We start from the raw sequence: 20,155 nt of genomic DNA on the forward strand, positions 1-20,155 counted from the left end.
AAATTGTGACTTGGTTTAAGAGCTCCCTGTACTCTGTGGGAGCGCGAGTGGAGGAGGGACATGGTCTGCATAGCGGGGTCTACAGCACTGCACTCTGACTTAGGAAGTCTCTCTCACCTTCCAAATCATAGCAGATCCACTTCAGGCTGGGGCTTGCATCAGGGGACAGGACTGTGGAGGTAATCTCTTCATAGCTGTAACCCCTCTATCCCCAAAGAGTGCTGCATGTATGTGCCCACACCTGCCTTGCTCATTCCTTCATGCTCCCTGCAGTCTCTGTCAGCCCTTGTGTTTCCCATCCTCTCCATTACTGTACAGTAACTTATAATATCACATATTGTGCTGTTTCTGGATGTTTGTTTTATTTGTTTTACATGTTATTCAGAATAATAGATCATTATTTTTGGGGTGTTGAATCCATTGTCTGCATTTCTATGATTTCTTATGGGAAAATTTGCTTTGGTTTAAGAGTGGACTTGGATTACAAGCATGGTCTTAAACCAAGTCACCACTGTATATATAAGTGGATCAAGGGGGATAACTTACATAGTAACATAGTAACATAGTAAATAAGGTTGAAAGAAGACAAGAGTCCATCAGGTTCAACCTAGGAGAATCCTACTGTGTTGATCCAGGAAGGCGAAAAACCCCTATGGGGCAGAAGACAACCGCCCCACCACATGGAGAAACTCCCCCCCCTCCCCCCCCCCCCCCCCACTGCAATGGCAACCAGAACAATCCCCGGATCAACGTATCACCAGAAATCTAATGCCCATAACTTGTTATATTATATTGTTCAAGAAAAGTATCAAGTCCTCCCTTGAACTTATTTAATGAATCGGCCATGACAACCTCATGTGGCAGAGAGTTCCACAGTCTTACCACTCGCACAGTAAAGAACCCGCGTCGATGCTGATGATGAAATCTTCTTTCCTCTAGACGTAGAGGATGCCCCCTTGTCATTGTTACAGACCTAGGAGTAAAAAGACCACTACAAAGATCTCTGTACTGTCCATTCATATATTTGTACATTGTGATCAGATCGCCCCTAAGACGTCTTTTTTCTAGCGTAAATAACCCCAAGCTTGATAACCTGTCTTGGTACTGTAACCCACCCATTCCCTTAATGACCTTTGTTGCCCTCCTCTGCACCCGCTCTAGTTCAGATGTGTCCTTCTTATATACCGGTGCCCAAAACTGTACACAGTATTCCATATGTGGTCTGACCAGTGATTTATAAAGAGGCAAAACTATGTTCTCATCTTTAGCATCTATACCTCTTTTGATGCACCCCATTATTTTATTAGCCTTGGCAGCTGCTGCCTGGCACTGATCACTAAAGTTGAGTTTACTGTCCACCAATACCCCCAGGTCCTTTTCGGAAGTACTTTTACCCAGTGTTTTATTATTTAGCACATAACTGTACTTATTATTTCTATGGCCCAAATGCATAACCTTACATTTATCCACATTAAACTTCATTTGCCATTTCTCCGCCCAAGCCTCTAGCTTCTCCAAATCCCTCTGTAATATGATATTATCCTCCTCTGTACTGATTACTTTACCCAGTTTAGTATCATCTGCAAAAATGGAGATTCTACTCTGTAGCCCCTCTACAAGATCATTAATAAAAATATTAAAAAGAAGTGGACCCAACACTGACCCCTGAGGTACCCCACTAGTAACTAAAACCCAATCTGAATATTTTCCATCAATGACCACCCTCTGTTTTCTATCACACAACCAGTTACTTACCCATTTGCATACGTTTTCCCCGAGTCCCAGCATCCTCATTTTGTAGACCAACCTTTCATGCGGCACAGTATCAAATGCCTTTGAAAAGTCCAGATACACAACATCCACAGCCTCCCCCAGGTCCAGTCTATAACTTACCTCTTCATAGAAGCCGATCAGATTAGTCTGACAGGACCGATCCCTCATAAATCCATGCTGGTGCTGCGTCATAAGATTATTTTCATTAAGATACTCTAGTATAGCATCTCTTACAATCCCCTCAAATACTTTACCTACTATAGATGTTAGACTTACAGGCCTGTAGTTTCCAGGATCACTCCTTGACCCCTTCTTGAATATCGGTACCACATTAGCTATGCGCCAGTCCTGTGGAACAATCCCTGTCGTAATAGAATCTTTAAGTATTAGGAATAACGGTCTGTCCAACACAGTATTTAATTCTTGCAAAACTCTAGGATGGATACCTTCTGGGCCCGGTGACTTATGGATTTTAATGTTTTTAAGGCGTTTCCCCACTTCTTGTTGTGTTAGGCAGGTGAGATTTATGGGAGGATTAACATTATCCCTAGTCATGTCGTCTGTTATCGGATTCTCCTCTGTGAATACAGTAGAGAAGAATGTATTTAGTAGATTGGCCTTTTCCTCTTCCCCCTCCACCATTACACCCAGATTATTTTTGAGGGGACCAACATTTTCGGTTTTAAGTCTTTTGTTATTTATATAAGTGAAGAACATTTTGGGATTTGTTTTACTTTCTGTGGCTATCCTTCTTTCTGTTGCTATTTTTGCTTCTTTTATTTGCGTTTTACACATTCTATTCTTCAGTCTATAGTTGCTCAATGCTTCCCCACTACCTTCTTGTTTTAGTAGTCTGAATGCTTGTTTCTTATCATTTATTGCACCCCTTACAGCTGTAGTTAACCACATTGGATTTCTCTTATTTCTACTACGTTTATTCCCATATGGTATGTGCCGTTCACATGATTTACCCAGGATGCTCTTAAATATGTCCCATTTCTCTTGTGTACTTTTATTTCTGAAGGCATTGTCCCAGTCTATGTTCCCAAGGTCCTCTCTTAGTTTTTGGAAATTAGCCTTCCTGAAATTTAATGTTTTTGTAGCCCCTCTACTAATAATTTTATTGAAGGATAATTGAAAACTTACTATGTTATGGTCACTATTACCTAGGTGACCCCCCACCTCTATTTTTGATATTCTGTCGGGCCTATTGGTTAAGATCAGGTCCAGAAGGGCCCCCCCTCTTGTTGGTTCCTCTACTAGTTGGGAAAGGTAATTATCTTTTACTATTTCCAAAAACACGCTTCCCTTCCTGGAGCTGCAGGTTTCTGCTTTCCAGTTTATATTTGGGTAGTTAAAGTCCCCCATAATAATGACTTCCCCCTGCTTCGCTGCCACATCTATTTGTCTTATAAGAAGATTTTCTGATTCTTCCACTATACTTGGCGGTTTATAACTCACTCCTATAAGAATTTTATTATTCTTCGTCCCTCCCCTTATTTCTACTCTCAGTTTCCCAGGATTGGATCCAGCTTTTCCCAGCACCCAGGCATGAGCTGCACAGAGTTAAAAGGCAGCAGGCTGATGAGTGAATGGCAGAGATGATGAAGCAATTTTCTTTATTTCTATAAATTCGCTTATCTCTAAGTTTCTGTTACATGAATTGGTCAGTTTGTCTGCAGCACATCCTGACTCACACCATGAAGCTGCTACAAATCCCCAATTCTCGGTCCACTCTTTTGTCCTCCCCCTTTCCTTTGAGACAGAGGTCACATCTATTCTGTTGCCAGACAAGCTGCAACACCTTATCTGTAACCTGCCCACCACTTACATCACAAAGCAATCACCTGGCCAAGGGAAACAACTGCCTCTTCAGAGTATAAAAGAAAGAAGACCCTGTTGTTTCATATCTTTCTTTTGCTAATTGATTTATGTAGATGGAAAGATAGATAGACAGAAAGATAGATACTGTGTTTACTGTGCAAAGCAGAAGCAGATCAAGTCGGTGGTGGGCAGATACCCAGCAGTTGGTTCTGAGGTGCAATGCATTCTGGGAGATGTAGTTTCTTGGTTGGGTGCATGATGTAAAAATGGAAGAATTTGTAAAAGTGTGAATCTTGGGCTAGGAGAAGCAAAGTGGAAAATGTATAAAACAATCAGTGGGGTATCTGTAAGTGCCCCTGTATACTTTTTGTGCATTTTTTTAATGGGAAGACTGAAGGTTGCCTTGGTTGCTGTGGGGAAAACCAGACAGTATGAGCTTCTGGTATCTTGATAAATCCCATCTGCCACCTACTTATTTAGGCCTCATTCACACGTCAGTATTTCTTTTCTGACCTCAGAAATCAGTCATGTCCTGGAGAAACCATGCATTTTACATCAGTGATGCATCAGCTTTTGCAGATCTGAAAACATAATAAATGTATACAGGGTGGAGGCTGCAGAGGGATTGCTATGTTTCACGTAGGTGAAAAATGGACGACACGGATTGTGCATCTATGTGTCCTCTGTTAAAAACTGACCCATTGACTTCTTACGAAGCTTCTGTTCCACAAAAATGTACAAGTGCAGGTCTAAGGGCCCTATTACACGGGACGATTATCGTGTGAAAAAATGTTATATCTTTTTAATTTAAACGATAATCGTTCTGTGTAATTGCAGGCAACGATCGAAAAATCGTTCGAATGTCGTTGATCTGAACCTAAAATTATCGTCAATCATTTGCTGTAATTCCACGTTCGTTCAAGTTCCGCATTTTTTCACTAATCGTTCAGTGTAATAGCACATTGCCTATTGTTTTCCTGAGATCAGAAGGAATAAACGATCGCAATAACAATGGTAATAATGATCGTATCTAACAATTATTGTTCTGTGTAATATGGTGAACGATTTCAGGCTAACGATAAACAATATTGTTTGCGATCGTTTATCGTTAAAAATCGCTCCGTGTAAAAGGACCGTAACTTTTGCTGCCTGGATGAGTTCTTACATCTTCTATGTTGAATGGTTATGACAAGACCCCTCACCTCATTGAACAAATAAACCCAGATTGTTTTATATGAAGGGGCTGTATAGCTTTTTTTACTCTATAGCCACAGGAAAAAAAACTAACATAAAACATAAAAAAAAACACAAATAAAAAAAAAATGAATAAAATATTCGCCATTGCAAATGCTTGAGGGTGGTCTCATCTCCTCATAAGACATAAACACAGAAATAAATATCAATAAACTGTTCGCTACCAATCTAATAAACCCTGAGAAATACAGGGAGCCCTAAAAAGACGCCATATGCTCAGCCAGTCAAGAAGGCTTTCCAGTCATCGTCCACATTCGCCGTGAAGGAGACAATAAAGCATGTATGTAATGGCGGCTCCCGCGCAAAGCACGTCGGGAACAGGATGTCCTTTCACCCAAATAAAAGTGATTTTTTTTTTTCCCGCCGATGTAGCTATAGCGCTCGTACGTCACAGGCGTATTGTTCTGGGACACGCCCACCGGGTGTCGGGTTCTCTTATATATAGCCTTCTCACAGAAATCTCTTTCTTACTTTGGCGGGCATTTCAGTCTCCTCCCTACACAGCGCTCGTTGCCTGGCGGAAGGCTACACTGCGCGATCTCGGCGAAGCTTTTGTGTATCACTGCGCTAGGCGGTGTACGTAGGAAGAGCAGGGAAGACAGACGACGCCATTTTGTGCAGCTTGTTCACCGGGTGACCATCGGGGAGAAGCATTAGCCTTCTGCCTCCTCTTTTTTCACTTTTTCTCTTAAATCGTTTCCCTTTAAAGCCTTCAAGCTGGAGATGTCAGGGGGTGGCGTGATTAGGGGGCCGGCGGGCAACAACGATTGCCGGATCTACGTGGGGAATTTACCGCCCGACATCCGAACCAAGGACATCGAGGACGTGTTCTATAAGTACGGCGCCATCCGGGACATCGATCTGAAGAACAGACGGGGCGGCCCTCCCTTCGCCTTCGTGGAGTTTGAGGACCCCAGGTAACTAGCTTCCCCGTGTGAGGTAACGTGCTGTTATCCCGCGCGGTAATCTCAGGCCTGAGGTGAGGCGCTGCTCGCTTTGTTGTGGGGGGTGCAGCCCCGAGCACGTGCGCCCGCCACCAGCCGAGGCGCCATTTTCCACACTTCAGTTGCCCATTGTTTGCATGACCCTGTCCTGGCTTATATCTAGCTGGCTGTAGTGGTAACCTGGCTGCTCATACACAATCACGTGTGTTCATTGTCTCCATTGGATGTAGTTTCAGAATCCCTGTGGAAGCTTTTGTATTGGTGGTCATGACTATGCCTAAACAATGAATGTTTAACTCCATAATCTAGAGACGCAGAGGATGCGGTGTATGGACGTGATGGCTATGATTATGATGGATACCGCCTGAGAGTCGAATTTCCACGGAGTGGTCGAGGTGCAGGAGGAAGAGGTGGTGGTGGTGGAGGAGGAGGAGGCGGTGGTGGTGGCGGCGGAGGAGGAGGAGGTGTTGGCGGAGCACCCCGAGGGAGATATGGACCTCCATCCAGACGCTCGGAGTACAGAGTAGTAGTATCAGGTATGTTGTCTTATAGTTCTGCTTGGTATAATTCCAAGGGCTCGCGGTTAATTTAAAAATGATCAGGCAGCATGAGACACAGTACCATAGAATTACTGGCCCTGTGTCCCATGCTGTGTATATAGGAGACTCCATCTTAGTCCAGTTATGTGTAGCTGGTAAAACAGGTCTGCAAAAACTATTTAGTGCTAAATGTATAATTAATGTATATTATGACTGTTTTTCAAAAAACATTGGGGGTACACTTGAATAAAAGGCTAGTTAGTATCTCTTAATGTTCGATTGTAGATACAAATTGATGCTGTATATATGTACTGCATTCATCCATTAGTTCTGTGCTTTATTGGTACAGGGTTCTCTACCTGGTTCCTAGGCAAATTGTGCCGCTCTATGCACTGCATGTGGGTCCAGCACCCCAGTACACTGTCTTCTCCCCTCGGTGATGCAGCACCTTCATAAGGACATTTGGCTGCATCACCGAGGGGATATTGGTACTGTGGGTGTCAGACCCACTTCCGTAGAGTGGCCTGATGTGCATTCAGAGAAGATGGTGGTAATCAGGCAGTGTTTTGAAAAATAGACTGTCTTTATTAGTATATTCTCATTAATTTATCTGCGAGCTGGCAGGTAGAGGGCCTAATTCCTTTATCTTTTAAAGGGGTATTCTGCTTAAAAACTTATTTTGCTGCCCATAGTGAGGCTAACAATTCATTCCACACTTATCTATTCAGTCTCTTTCCTTCAGTTCTGATCCTGCTGCTTGTGTTGAAAACAAAAAATCTTACCTCGTCTCTGCTCTGAACTCCCTACTTCCTCCTTCCTTGCGAGACGACTCATGTAAACAAGTCCCTGGCAAGCTGTGACTAACTTTGTAATGCTGAAAGGGTTAAAGGGGTTATCCAGCGCTACAAAAACATGGCCACTTTTCCCCCTACTGTCTCCAGTTCAGGTGTGGTTTGCAATTAAGCTCCATTTACTTCAATGGAACTGAGTTTCAAAACCCCACCCAAACTGGAGACAACAGTAGGGGAAAGTGGCCATGTTTTTGTAGCGCTGGAAAACCCCTTTAATCTGAGGTCAAGTTGTTGATTAACTCACTGATTCAGTCTGGTACACTACAGAGTGCAGAAACAGCAGGCCATGGACTTGTTTACATGGGTACATGAGCTGTCTTGGAAGGGGGGGGAGATGGAGAGAATAGCTCACGCAAACTTTTTTGTCTTCAGCACAAAGAAGCAGCCTCAGAACTAGGGGGAGAGATGAATAGAATGAGTTTTCTCACCATGGGTAGCAACATATGAAGTGTTGTGTGGAATATCCCTTTAACCTCATCAGTGTAACTGTAAGTCAGTGTGTAGGGGTAAACACTTTTTTTTTTACTACTAGCTTTTTATTACAATTTGGGAAAAGACTAGTAGCTCACTCATGGCATTTCATTTTCACCCTATAAATAGTCTTTAGCACTGTATGGCCCATTTGTATTTAAAGAGGCTGTCCAGGCAAAATACAAAGGACAGCAGAAGATGGGGTTAAAATGAACAATTTACCCATCCTGGTTTACCGCTGCTCTGATGCTCCCAGTCTTCTGCCCCGCCCCCCCCTCCCCCCCCCAAGGAGGGAGACCAGTTCAGGTGGGTGAATATAAGCTGTTTACACCACCCCCTGCTGGGACATGCAGTTTTTCTCATATGAAGGTTTACAAGTTTGTATGCCATTTTACTGTTTAAGACCAGTGTGTAAAACCCTGATCTTAACATTCTCAATGTTCCTAAGTTACACACTGTACAAAAAAATGCATGGGAGAACGATCAGCCGATCGTGTCATTGGCTGATCGTTCATTTAGGTTTAAACCTAAAATCGGTTGCCACCCTCACATCGCTACATGGAATAACTGTGCGCATCGGGTGACCTATGATTTAAAACATCATACATTACCTGTCCAGGCTGCAGGGCGCCGCGGCCAGTGATTGGCTTAGTGGTCTGTCAGTTCAGGCAGGCTGATCCGAAGCTGCTCGGCGCAGGACCGGGAGAAGAAGCCCTGCAGCCTGGACAGGTAATGTATGAAACAAGGGCTGCAAGGACATTGGTAACTATGTCCTTGCAGCCCTCGCTAAACGATTGTCGGGCTGTGGAATAGGCCCAGTAAACGAGCGCATATCTAGCAGATCGGCACTCTTTTACATCGTTGATCGGGCCCTAGTCTGCTTGTGGAATACCACCCTTGTGTCAAACAATGTGAGCAGCATTTTAAATAAATGTGTGTTTTATCAGCTATAATAGTGTCCCTAACAATCCCTCATAGATAAGGAAGTCACTAACTGCACTTAATCTCTAAAAGTACACCTCCGATCAGTAGTGCGGGTAAACGGCATGGAGGAGCTTTCATCTAGTCACAATAGACTGGTGAGATGCAGCATACGCTTGGATTGTGTAAGATCATTTGGTCAAAGCTTAGATTACCATTGAATGGGTGTTGCCACCATAAACCCCCCTGTTAACAGAAAATGGATGAATTGCAGGGAACAAGATAAACTTGTACTATTCCACTCTACTGCCAATTTCCAAGGCCCCCTGTGTCTGCCGTTATCTCCTTCAATACTTCTAACTGATGTGGTATGGACAGGAAATGCCATCAGCTGAAGTATTGAAGAGGATGGTGGTAGTAGACACAGGCAGTGGTACAGGTAAGCCTACACATGTTCCCTGCAGCCCCAGTAACTCCAATTTTTTTTTTTTGTTATCACCAGTCAACCCCTTTAATATGATTTTAAATTAGGATGGATTTTTTTTTTTTTTTATAATATAATTCTCTGTTAACAAGAGTTTGGCTGTGTATGACCTCTAATTTATACATGGTTCAAATGTAGTTGGAAAATGCTGACAGTGTGTCTTGATATGAATTTCAGGACTGCCTCCGAGTGGAAGCTGGCAGGATCTTAAGGATCACATGCGGGAGGCAGGTGATGTATGTTATGCGGATGTTTACCGGGATGGTACTGGTGTCGTGGAATTTGTGCGAAAAGAAGATATGACCTATGCTGTACGGAAACTGGATAACACTAAATTTAGGTCTCATGAGGTAGGTATATTTCACTGCATAGCTTCTATTTGCTGCATGGCTGTTTATGATTAACTTTGTGGTCAGAAGGTAAGAATAACTCACTAGAACATGGGTTCCATCTACTTTCAAATGTAGTTAATCTTGCCTAAATTGGAAAGCTGGTTAAGCTTGCCTTGTTCAATCCCAGGTTCTATCTGTTTAATAGGGAGAAACTGCCTACATTCGTGTAAAAGTTGATGGTCCAAGAAGTCCCAGCTATGGAAGATCACGTTCTCGCAGTCGTAGTCGTAGCAGGAGCCGTAGTAGAAGCAACAGTCGCAGCCGCAGCTACTCTCCAAGACGAAGCCGTGGATCCCCTCGCTATTCTCCCCGCCACAGCAGATCCCGTTCACGTACATAAATAGCTGACAGTGATATCAATTTTTTTTTTTTTTTTTGTAGACCCTTACATTGTATACAGTTGGTTTATTAAACCCTTTGCTTTTTTTTTAACTCACTGTTTTATTAAAGTTTTGAAGTGTTAAACCTTTTGTGTAGAGTAGGAAGGCAAATCTTATACCTTCATATTCCTGCTCAGTTAAGTCAGGCGTATTTTACCAGCATTAGGCAGAACTACACAGCTAGCCACTCTTCAGAAGCACCAGAGCTGGTGTATTGATTGCAATGGGGATCTGGGTGGCTATGGTATAAACTTATTATATATAATTTTTTTTTCTGTGGGGAAACCTTATTTTACCTTGCCTTTTCATGTGTCTTTCTGTAGACATATCTGAAGAGATGGATTAAAGGATAATGGAGGACATTTCAATCATTTTAGGATTGTCAAATGGAGGCTTGAGGAGGATCAAATCAAATATGGAGGCCATGGTATGACTCCAAGTGCTATTGTGCGATGATATTGGCAGTATTGAAGTTATGCTATAGTTAAGACCATTACAGGCAGCCAAACTTGTTGCTTTTCTATCGTAACTGTTGTGTTTTGTAAGCGATTGTGCCACAGTACACTTTCGTAGACTTGCTAGCTTGTAGAGTATAATATCAGTACTGCTAACTCTGCATGTCCTCTTTGTGACTAGTAAATACAACTGCTATTTTTTTTGTCAATTAAAATACATTTCAAACTTTGTATATTGCTATCCATTAGCTTATATTTTCAGTGTTCCATCTACTTACTATTTGTGTAATACAAATATGTAGGTGGCACTCTGATTCTCTCTACACTTAATTTCTAGTGTACTGGTCTGATTTAGCTATTAAATATTATACCACTATAAAATCAGTTTGCTAGACCAAGAACTTGACTGGTCATATAGAAAGAGATCCAATCTTCTATAAAAGTTCCAGATGCTTATTAGAACTTAAAACTTATTTGTCCTGCATAACCCCATTCAGTTATTAAAAGGGAAGCGGCCAAGTCCTTTAAGTTATATAAACCCTTCCAAGTACCTTTATAGCTGTTGGGCACAGTGTTAACGCTTTGCCTAGTAGTCTGCTGCATTTTTTTAAACTAAGATTAATCCTTGTTTACTGTAAGTAGGGATAGCGGCAGTATAGTTCTGCCCATGACCACCTCACAGCTACTCATTTTATTGGACCTGGGGTGCGGGGAACTTTATACATAGCCTGGCACACAGGGTGCCAATCAAGCTGCTGCTCCACCCCTGACTAGGAGTAGGCATTCAATTCTGAAAATGATGCTTCACAGCAGAATACCAGGCAAAGTGTCCAAAGGTAGTGGAAAGATTTTTATAAAGCATAAGGTACCTTACATGTCGCCTTTAATAGATTTCATGTCCTTTTAAGCAGCGGAGACGTTAAATATCTATAGTCTTTATATACAATAAACAACTTGTTTTTTTTGCCTTGATCTTTAAAGGGGTGGTCCAGTCCTGGGGCAGGAATAGCTAAAAATGCTTATCTTAACATGTAGCATACTGTGGTGTAGTTTATGGAGGGCATTAATATACTAACATGACATTTAGGAGGGTTATTTGATTGTCTTCTGTGCCACATGTTGCATAAAGCGTTTAAAGGAAGATTTCTAAACCCACTACTGTGCTCCCTGCATGTGTAGTTTGTCAAACTGTATACAGGTTCCATTCACCCAAATTAGGTACAACCAATCTGGTTGTATGAAGGAGCCTTTTATACAGTTTGTTAGCATGGCTATTCACCTGTCAGCAGCTTCCCCCCCCCCCCCCTTCTGTAATCATAACCCGTTCAATGTAATTGTAGAATGGGGAAAGAAAGCATAAGTGTTTGCTTGGCCCTTGGGACCCTTAAAATCTGTTAGTATGTTATGGGCATGTGGCAGACTTAATCCCACTGCACAATGGTGTTGTGCAAGTTACTGAATTACCCATAAGATTTGAAGCAGACCTGTCAGCAGCTGCTTGCCCTGAATCTGAAGATCAGCTTTAGACATTGTTCAAACTGGGGGGGAAAAAAGCCTTCCAGGTATCTCTACATTGGAGTGGCAGACTAAATTAAGTTATGTCTGCCGAATAAAGGTAAGAGGCCCTATTGTACTTTAGTCAGCATAAAGCTGCTGACAGATTGACTTTAAAGGGAACCTGTCACCCCCCGTACCGGGGTGACAGGCTCCCGACCCCCCGTTAGAGACCCCTATACTTACCTCATCCCGCCGGGTCCCGCTTCTGGATTCGGTCGGGTCCCGGAGATCTCAGCCGCTGCAGCCCGGCGCGCGCGCTGAGAGATGAGTCCAACACCCATAGAGAATGACAGGAGAGTCCAGCGCTCCGTCATTCTCTATGAGCGTTGGACTCATCTGTCAGCGCGCGCGCCGGGCTGCAGCGGCTGAGATCTCCGGGACCCGACCGAATCCAGAAGCGGGACCCGGCGGGATGAGGTAAGTATAGGGGTCTCTAACGGGGGTCGGGAGCCTGTCACCCCGGCACGGGGGGTGACAGGTTCCCTTTAACTGTAACTTCTTACAGCAGTGTCCAGACATCAGCTTCTTCCTTTGGCGCACACTGCTTGCCGCCTCTGCTTTTTTGATCTGGTGTGCACGTGTTTGTCAGAGCATGATATTTAACGCCTCAAAGATAATGCTGCTTTGACCCTGTCCACTGTGGCTAGACAGTTCCAGAGATGCTTACAGTGCCCCCTTTTGACAATAACTTATTCATAAATAGCCTGTGTGTATATAGATGAGGACCTAAAGGGAAAAATGCATTAGTTAGGGTGATATGTATACTGCTCTTAACATGAGGATCTTGACCGGTTATAATGTAGTGACTGGTTTTATTGTATGTTAAGCTGGACTGCCCCTCAAAGGGAAAAAACAACAAGTTGATTATACAATGTTTGAAGGCTTTTTCAAATACTGATCTACTTACAAAGAATTTAGTCTCCCAAAAAAAGGGGGGGGGGGGTAAAGCTCTTACATGTCCTGGCTTGACTGTGGGTCTAATGGCCTGAATGACTTTATTAACCCCGGTGATGCTATCAGTTGAGGTCATAAGCCTGTGGTTGGGCCAGGACAACAAGGCCTTACATTTTAATAAGTGACTTTGGTTTACAAGTTGCTTATTCTTTAGTTATGTGGCTTGCAAAGACTGTGCTGGTGTTGCACTTTTTTCCAAGCTTACATAAGGCATATAGGAAAATATCCTAATTCCCTTTCTAATCTGAAACATGCCGCAAAATTGACTAGTTTTGTTTTGGGAATGTAATGGTTATCTGTGCCACTTTTTCCTCAACAAGATGCACATATAACTGCTCAGTTCCCAGAAACCTATGTTGATAATATCTAACTCTGCCTCTTTTTTTGGTTTTGCTGGTTGTAAAGGTTTGGATTGGAGAGGGCTCACTGGATCCCAATCCTGGAACTGGATCATTGGATTCAAATCATAGGAAGGAGTGAATAGGATAGGGAGAATGCATTACCAGGATTCATGGAGCGGAATCAGATAACAAGAACATAGGAGTGGATTCCTGCCCCATCTTAACCGCATTCATGTGGATTTTTTTTATCAATTGGCTATTGTAGTTTTTTTTTTTTTTTCCTTCCATTTTTGGAAGCACTTTTGGAGTGCAAATTTTTGTTTTAAAAAATTCAAAGAGGAGGCCAGAGGCAAGATTGGAGCCATCTTCTGGGAAGGATACATCACGAATAGATGGTAACCAAAAGGGATATGGGGGTGGGGGGTTTTATTAAATTGGTACAATGTCTCTAAATTTCAATTCTAGGTTTCTATTTTTTTTTTTTTCTTTAATTTTTATTTCTAATAGTTTCAATTGGCTTTTGAGAATCTTGTATGCATATAGTCAATAAAATAAACGACTAAATTAAATGTGTTTTGCCTTTTTGTGTAACTTTGTCCTTACAGAAAGCCTAAAGTGTTTTTTTTTTTATTGTAAATGCAAAGCTTTTGGTTATGATCGCCACTTCTGTGCTGAATTTTCTTAAATATATATATATTTTTTTTTTTTTATTACCTCTTAAATGACACTACCAAACAGTAATCATCTGAACGTGGGTTTCTACAGCAAGCACATGGATTTCTGCAAACATCTTTCAGGTGAATGGTAGTCACAGAAATGTCTGCAACAAATCTGCCGCATGCAAATTCACTCCAATTGCCCTTTTGCGTACAGAAGTCTTCAAAGCAGATTTGCATTAGTAATAACATGCTTAAAAGGAGACGTGCTAGATTAATGGTGCCTTAAATGAAGGCCGTAATATTTAATGACAAATGCTGAACAGAACAGTTACTTTTTTCTTTTCAGTGGTTCTACTGCTATGAGAATGGACTCTAGAGCAGTGCTTCAATTCTAGTCCTCTGGCCTCACCAACATGTTTTGAGGATTTCCTTAGTATTTCACAGGTGATATAATTATACTCAGTGCATCAGGTATTATCACAGGTGTTCTTTGTATGAGATCCTCAAAACATGACCTGTTGGTGAGGACTGGAATTGAGAAGCACTGCTCTAGGGCAGTGTTTCTCAACCTTTTCAAGCTAAGTACCCCCATGCGACGAGATATTCTAGCCGAGTGCAGCAAAATCCACTGCAATACTCTACTGTTACGGCCCTGCGTTCTCACAGAGGATTTTCATTCTGCTGCGAGAATGTAGCCACTGCCTATTTACCTAATTAGCTGTCGGCCCTTAAAGGGAATGTGTCGCAAAGAAAAGTGTTAAAACTGAATTTGTTTTTTTTGTTAATTTTATGTGTTTTTCATTGTAAATTTTTCATATTTCATTACATGAAAAAAAAAATCAAATTTTCCATATTTTCCAGTGATGGCCACTAGGGGGAGATCCAGCAGGAAACTGCTGGTAAAAGCAGCCTGAAAGACGGATGCTGAAAAGAGGCAGAAAGGTGCTATTATATGTACTGCTGGGCAGCGCCATTTTGTTGTCTGCACAGCAGTACAGATACAAGCGTGTCCCTAGCCTTTCTAAATAAACCTCAGCTGCTGCAGAACCTCCTAATACACCTCAACCTGCTGCAGAATCACATACAGCTCGCCTGCCCACACTCACCTCCCGCACTTCTCATCGCCCATCCGCCGAATGCACATAGTATTGTTGTTACACCCACAACTCATGCCTGTATACTTGGGATCAGCAAATGTGCAGCAGTAGCAAAACCCTTTGCTATGCTTGGCCATCAGTCGGTTGCATTTGAGCTCCGCTCCAGATGTCTAGCAAATCTGGTTACAGATCTGGGGATCTTCTCCCAGGACTGTATCCAGCTTTTCCTAACACCTGAAGCCGAGCTCTAATGCAACCGGCTGACGGCCGAGCATAGCAAAGGGTTTTGCTACTACTGATCCTTAATGTACACTCATACAGGCAGCTGGGCAGAAGGGAGAAGCTGGGGTGATGGGGGGGGGGGGGGGAGGAGGCTGGGGTATAAGGAGGAAGAAGCTGGAAGAGGCTGGGGTGATGGGCGAGAGGCTGGGGCATAAGGAGGAAGAGGCTGGGGTGATGGGATAGGCTGGGGTGTAAGGAGGAAGAGGCTGGGGTGATGGGGGGGGGGAAAGGCTGGGGTGTAAGGAGAAAGAAGCTGGAGGAGGCTGGGGTGACAGGGGGAGAGGCTGGAGGAGGCTGGGGTGATGGGGGAGAGGATGGGGTGTAAGGAGGAAGAAGCTGGAGGAGGCTGGGGTGACAGGAGGGAGAAGCTGGAGGAGGCTGGGGTGTAAGGAGGAAGAACCTGGAGGAGGCTGGGGTAACAGGAGGGAGAGGCTGGGGTGATGGGGGAGAGGCTGGGGTGTAAGGAGGAAGAAGCTGGGGTGACAGGGGAGAGGCTGGGGTGTAAGGAGGAAGAAGCTGGAGGAGGCTGCGGTGACGGGGGGAGAAGCTGGAGGAGGCTGCGGTGACGGGGGGAGAAGCTGGAGGAGGCTGCGGTGACGGGGGGAGAAGCTGGAGGAGGCTGCGGTGACGGGGGGAGAAGCTGGAGGAGGCTGCGGTGACGGGGGGAGAAGCTGGAGGAGGCTGCGGTGACGGGGGGAGAAGCTGGAGGAGGCTGCGGTGACGGGGGGAGAAGCTGGAGGAGGCTGCGGTGACGGGGGGAGAAGCTGGAGGAGGCTGCGGTGACGGGGGGAGAAGCTGGAGGAGGCTGCGGTGACGGGGGGAGAAGCTGGAGGAGGCTGCGGTGACGGGGGGAGAAGCTGGAGGAGGCTGCGGTGACGGGGGGAGAAGCTGGAGGAGGCTGCGGTGACGGGGGGAGAAGCTGGAGGAGGCTGCGGTGACGGGGGGAGAAGCTGGAGGAGGCTGCGGTGACGGGGGGAGAAGCTGGAGGAGGCTGCGGTGACGGGGGGAGAAGCTGGAGGAGGCTGCGGTGACGGGGGGAGAAGCTGGAGGAGGCTGCGGTGACGGGGGGAGAAGCTGGAGGAGGCTGCGGTGACGGGGGGAGAAGCTGGAGGAGGCTGCGGTGACGGGGGGAGAAGCTGGAGGAGGCTGCGGTGACGGGGGGAGAAGCTGGAGGAGGCTGCGGTGACGGGGGGAGAAGCTGGAGGAGGCTGCGGTGACGGGGGGAGAAGCTGGAGGAGGCTGCGGTGACGGGGGGAGAAGCTGGAGGAGGCTGCGGTGACGGGGGGAGAAGCTGGAGGAGGCTGCGGTGACGGGGGGAGAAGCTGGAGGAGGCTGCGGTGACGGGGGGAGAAGCTGGAGGAGGCTGCGGTGACGGGGGGAGAAGCTGGAGGAGGCTGCGGTGACGGGGGGAGAAGCTGGAGGAGGCTGCGGTGACGGGGGGAGAAGCTGGAGGAGGCTGGGGTGACGGGGGGAGAAGCTGGAGGAGGCTGGGGTGACGGGGGGAGAGGCTGGGGTGACGGGGGAGAGGTTGGAGGAGGCTGGGGTGACTGGGGGGGGGAGGCAGAGAGGCTGGGGTGATGGGGGGGAGCTGATGTGGCAGAAGGAGCAACTGGGGGGTTGGGCGGGGTGCACAGGGAGAAGGCACGGTAGAGGCAGGCTGGTCCCTCCCAGAACAGTTACAGAAGATGATGGGGGTGATAGAGGAGGTGAGGGGATGATGGGGGTGATAGAGGAGGTGAGGGGATGATGGGGGTGATGGAGGTGAGGGGATGATGGTGACAGAGGAGGTGAGGGGATGATGGGGGTGATAGAGGAGGTGAGGGGATGATGGGGGTGATAGAGGTGGGGGTGACAGAGGAGGGGATGATGGTGACAGAGGAGGTGAGGGGATGATGGGGGTGAGAGGAGGGGATGATGGGGGTGAGAGGAGGGGATGATGGGGATGAGAGGAGGGGGTGATAGAGGGGATGATGGGGGTGATAGAGGGGATGATGGGGTGACAGGAGAAGATGATGGGGGTGATAGAGGAGGTGAGGGGATGATGGGGGTGACAGAGGAGGTGAGGGGATGATGGGGGTGATAGAGGTGAGGGGATGATGGGGGTGACAGAGGAGGTGAGGGGATGATGGGGGCAGAGGAGGGGATGATGGGGGTGATAGAGAAGGTGAGGGGATGATGGATGTGAGAGGGTGATGGGGGTTACAGGAGGTGAGGGGATGATGGGGGTGATAGAGGAGGTGAGGGGATGATGGGGGTGATAGAGGAGGTGATGGGGTGACAGGAGAAGATGATGGGGGTGATAGAGGAGGTGAGGGGATGATGGGGGTAATAGAGGAGGTGAGGGGATGATGGGGGTGACAGGAGGGGATGATGGGGGTGATAGAGGAGGTGAGGGGATGATGGGGGTGACAGGAGGGGATGATGGGGGTGACAGAGGAGGTGAGGGGATGATGGGGGTGATAGAGGAGGTGAGGGGATGATGGGGGTGACAGAGGAGGTGAGGGCATAATGGGGGTGACAGAGGAGGTGAGGGGATGATGGGGGCAGAGGAGGGGATGATGGGGGTGACAGAGGAGGTGAGGGGATGATGGGGCATCGGGGGGTCTAATCGGGGCAGAATAATCCTTTGCAAACCTGAGAGGGATCCGGGCAGCTGTCAGTGAACCGGGCCGGCGAGGACTGGTGGTGCGCGGGGATCCCCTGCTTCAGGCTGTGACAGGAGTGGAATGCGGCCTGGGAGATGGGGCAGCCCCAGCGTCCACCGGCCGCCGCTGTTTCCACTTGGTGGCCGATGGACGCCGGGGCTGCCCCATCTCCCAGGCCGCATTCCACTCCTGTCACAGCCCGGAGCAGGGGATCCCCGCGCACCACCAGTCCTCGCCGGCCCGGTTCACTGACAGCTGCCCGGATCCCTCTCAGGTTTGCAAAGGATTATTCTGCCCCGATTAGACCCCCGATGCCCCATCATCCCCTCACCTCCTCTGCTTCCATCACCATCGTGATGCCGCTGCTCCCGGGTCCGGCAACCGCAGGGGGGACAGCATGCAGCAGACACTGCTGTGCCCTGCTCCCCCTGCCATCAGCCTTAGGGCTCGTTCCCACTGAGGAAAGGTAGCGGAATTCCGCGACGGAATTGTCCGCCGCGGAATGCCGTTAGCCTCCCGCTCATAATGGGAGTCTATGGGAGGCGCGCGCTCCTGCCCTGTCCGCGCTGAAGAATGAACATGTTCATTCTTCAGCGCGGACAGGGCAGGAGCGCGCGCCTCCCATAGACTCCCATTATGAGCGGGAGGCTAACGGCATTCCGCGGCGGACAATTCCGTCGCGGAATTCCGCTACCTTTCCTCAGTGGGAACGAGCCCTTACTCTCTCCATCTTCCCCCCGCAGCATCTCCAAGCCCGTTCCCCCACAGAACGCTGCTGAGCTGCTGCTGGGGGAAAGAAGGAGACAGCTGCGGTATCTGGTGCTGGGACATTGCTGGGTGATAGCAGTGTCCCGACACCCAAAGCAAAAGTTTTTTTTTCTTTCCCTCCGGCGGGGAGGGGGGGGGGGGGGGAGAGAGAGCTGCACACAGTTCTCCTGTACACTCACTGTGCGGTCTCTCTCTCCTCCCCGGTTCTCGTGCTGGGACCTCAAGAAAATGGCGCCGCCACCCGCCCCATGTACTGCCGCTGTGTACTGCGCATGTCTATGCACATGCACAGTACACAGTGACGGAGCCTCCAGTGAAGTGAACCAGACGGACTCCGTCGGTTCACTTCAATGATGTGGAGGTGCCGTATAGTGTCTGTGTGTGTGTCGTGAAATGACGTCACACACAGACACTATAAACATGGCAGCCCCCTGTGCAGCAATACATTTTTGAAAAAAATACTGAAACACTACATTTAAAAAAAAAAAAACATCCAACAGACTTATTTATACTTATTACTTTTCATTAAAAAATTATCAAAAATGTGACACTGTCCCTTTAACAGATCATACTAACCTGCCTGTACTCCCACCTGCTTCTCTAGCTCCCCGCTCATCCAGTCAGTGGTTACAGTGGGACGGTGCACTGATTGGCTTAGCAGGCCATCAGTAAACCGGGTGCCAGAGAAGCAGGTGGGATATATCCCACAGAGCTGGATATGTCCCTCTGCAGCCAGATACCTCCCCCCCCCCATGTAGTCAAGTCTTCTATGTAGCCAGACACCTCCCCCCCCATGTAGCCAGACACCTCCCCCCCCATGTAGCCAGACACCTCCCCCCCCATGTAGCCAGACACCTCCCCCCCCATGTAGCCAGACACCTTGTGTAGCCAGACACAATTTATCTTTTGCCAGAGAACCTGCCAAACATCTTAGGCGTCACAGTTTTCCTTCAACCTCCCTCCAATTTTCCTACCTATAGGCTCCCATGCAGTAATTCTGCTGTTTGGTGTCATGTGCTGTAAAATGAGTAGGTGTGTGGGTTGTCCCTGTATTAAGGATCCCTCATTTAAAAATATCCCCTTCTATGACCCCCCTATAGTAATAATGCCCCCATAGTAATGCCCACCATTCTACTCCTTTCCCCTCCTGCCCCAACACACAAGTATTCATACTCTGGTAATCTGGGCCTGGAGCGGGTCTTTTTCTCTTCTCCAGCCTCTGAGCTATGAGGAGAGTAAGGTCTGAGGGGAAAGGGAGAGAGAGGAGGTGGAGGAGGTGATGGGCAAGAGGAAAAAAGAGGAGGTGATGGAGGTAGGAGGAGGGGGTGGTGATGGGGGTGAGAGGGGGCAGAGTGGAGGGGATGATGGGGGTGAGAGGAGGAGAAGATTATTAGCCGGCGCCCACGGAAGGCGCTTGCAGTGACACCCCAGACCCTACTCTGCTTTTGTGATAGTGCCCCGACTTTTCTTCCCCCCCTGGACCACACTCTGATAGCGGCAGACTGCTTCCCCTGGCTCAGCATCGGGTGATGGGTCCTGAGATGGAAAGTGTGGGTGCTATGTG

General features: G+C 47.0%; 1 protein-coding gene across 3 annotated transcripts; it reads left to right on the forward strand.

Annotated features, from left to right (window-relative positions):
- Positions 1–5,551: 5,551 nt before the first annotated feature.
- Positions 5,552–13,713, forward strand: LOC138793147 (serine/arginine-rich splicing factor 1-like). Of its 3 annotated transcripts, XR_011363218.1 has the most exons (6): positions 5,552–5,768; positions 6,105–6,331; positions 9,239–9,411; positions 9,599–9,785; positions 10,157–10,260; positions 13,205–13,713. XR_011363218.1 is itself a non-coding variant. In XM_069971495.1 (5 exons), exons 1-5 carry the CDS (start codon positions 5,575–5,577, stop codon positions 10,177–10,179), a joined length of 804 nt encoding a protein of 267 aa, XP_069827596.1. In that variant the 5' UTR covers positions 5,552–5,574; the 3' UTR covers positions 10,180–10,558. The 3 variants fall into 3 exon arrangements, 1 of the variants encoding a protein (XP_069827596.1); XR_011363219.1 differs by having other exon boundaries at positions 9,599–10,260; XM_069971495.1 differs by lacking the exon at positions 13,205–13,713 and having other exon boundaries at positions 10,157–10,558.
- The last annotated feature ends 6,442 nt before the right edge of the window (positions 13,714–20,155 follow it).

Source organism: Dendropsophus ebraccatus, chromosome 5, assembly GCF_027789765.1.
Source record: "Dendropsophus ebraccatus isolate aDenEbr1 chromosome 5, aDenEbr1.pat, whole genome shotgun sequence".
NCBI lineage: Eukaryota > Metazoa > Chordata > Amphibia > Anura > Hylidae > Dendropsophus > Dendropsophus ebraccatus.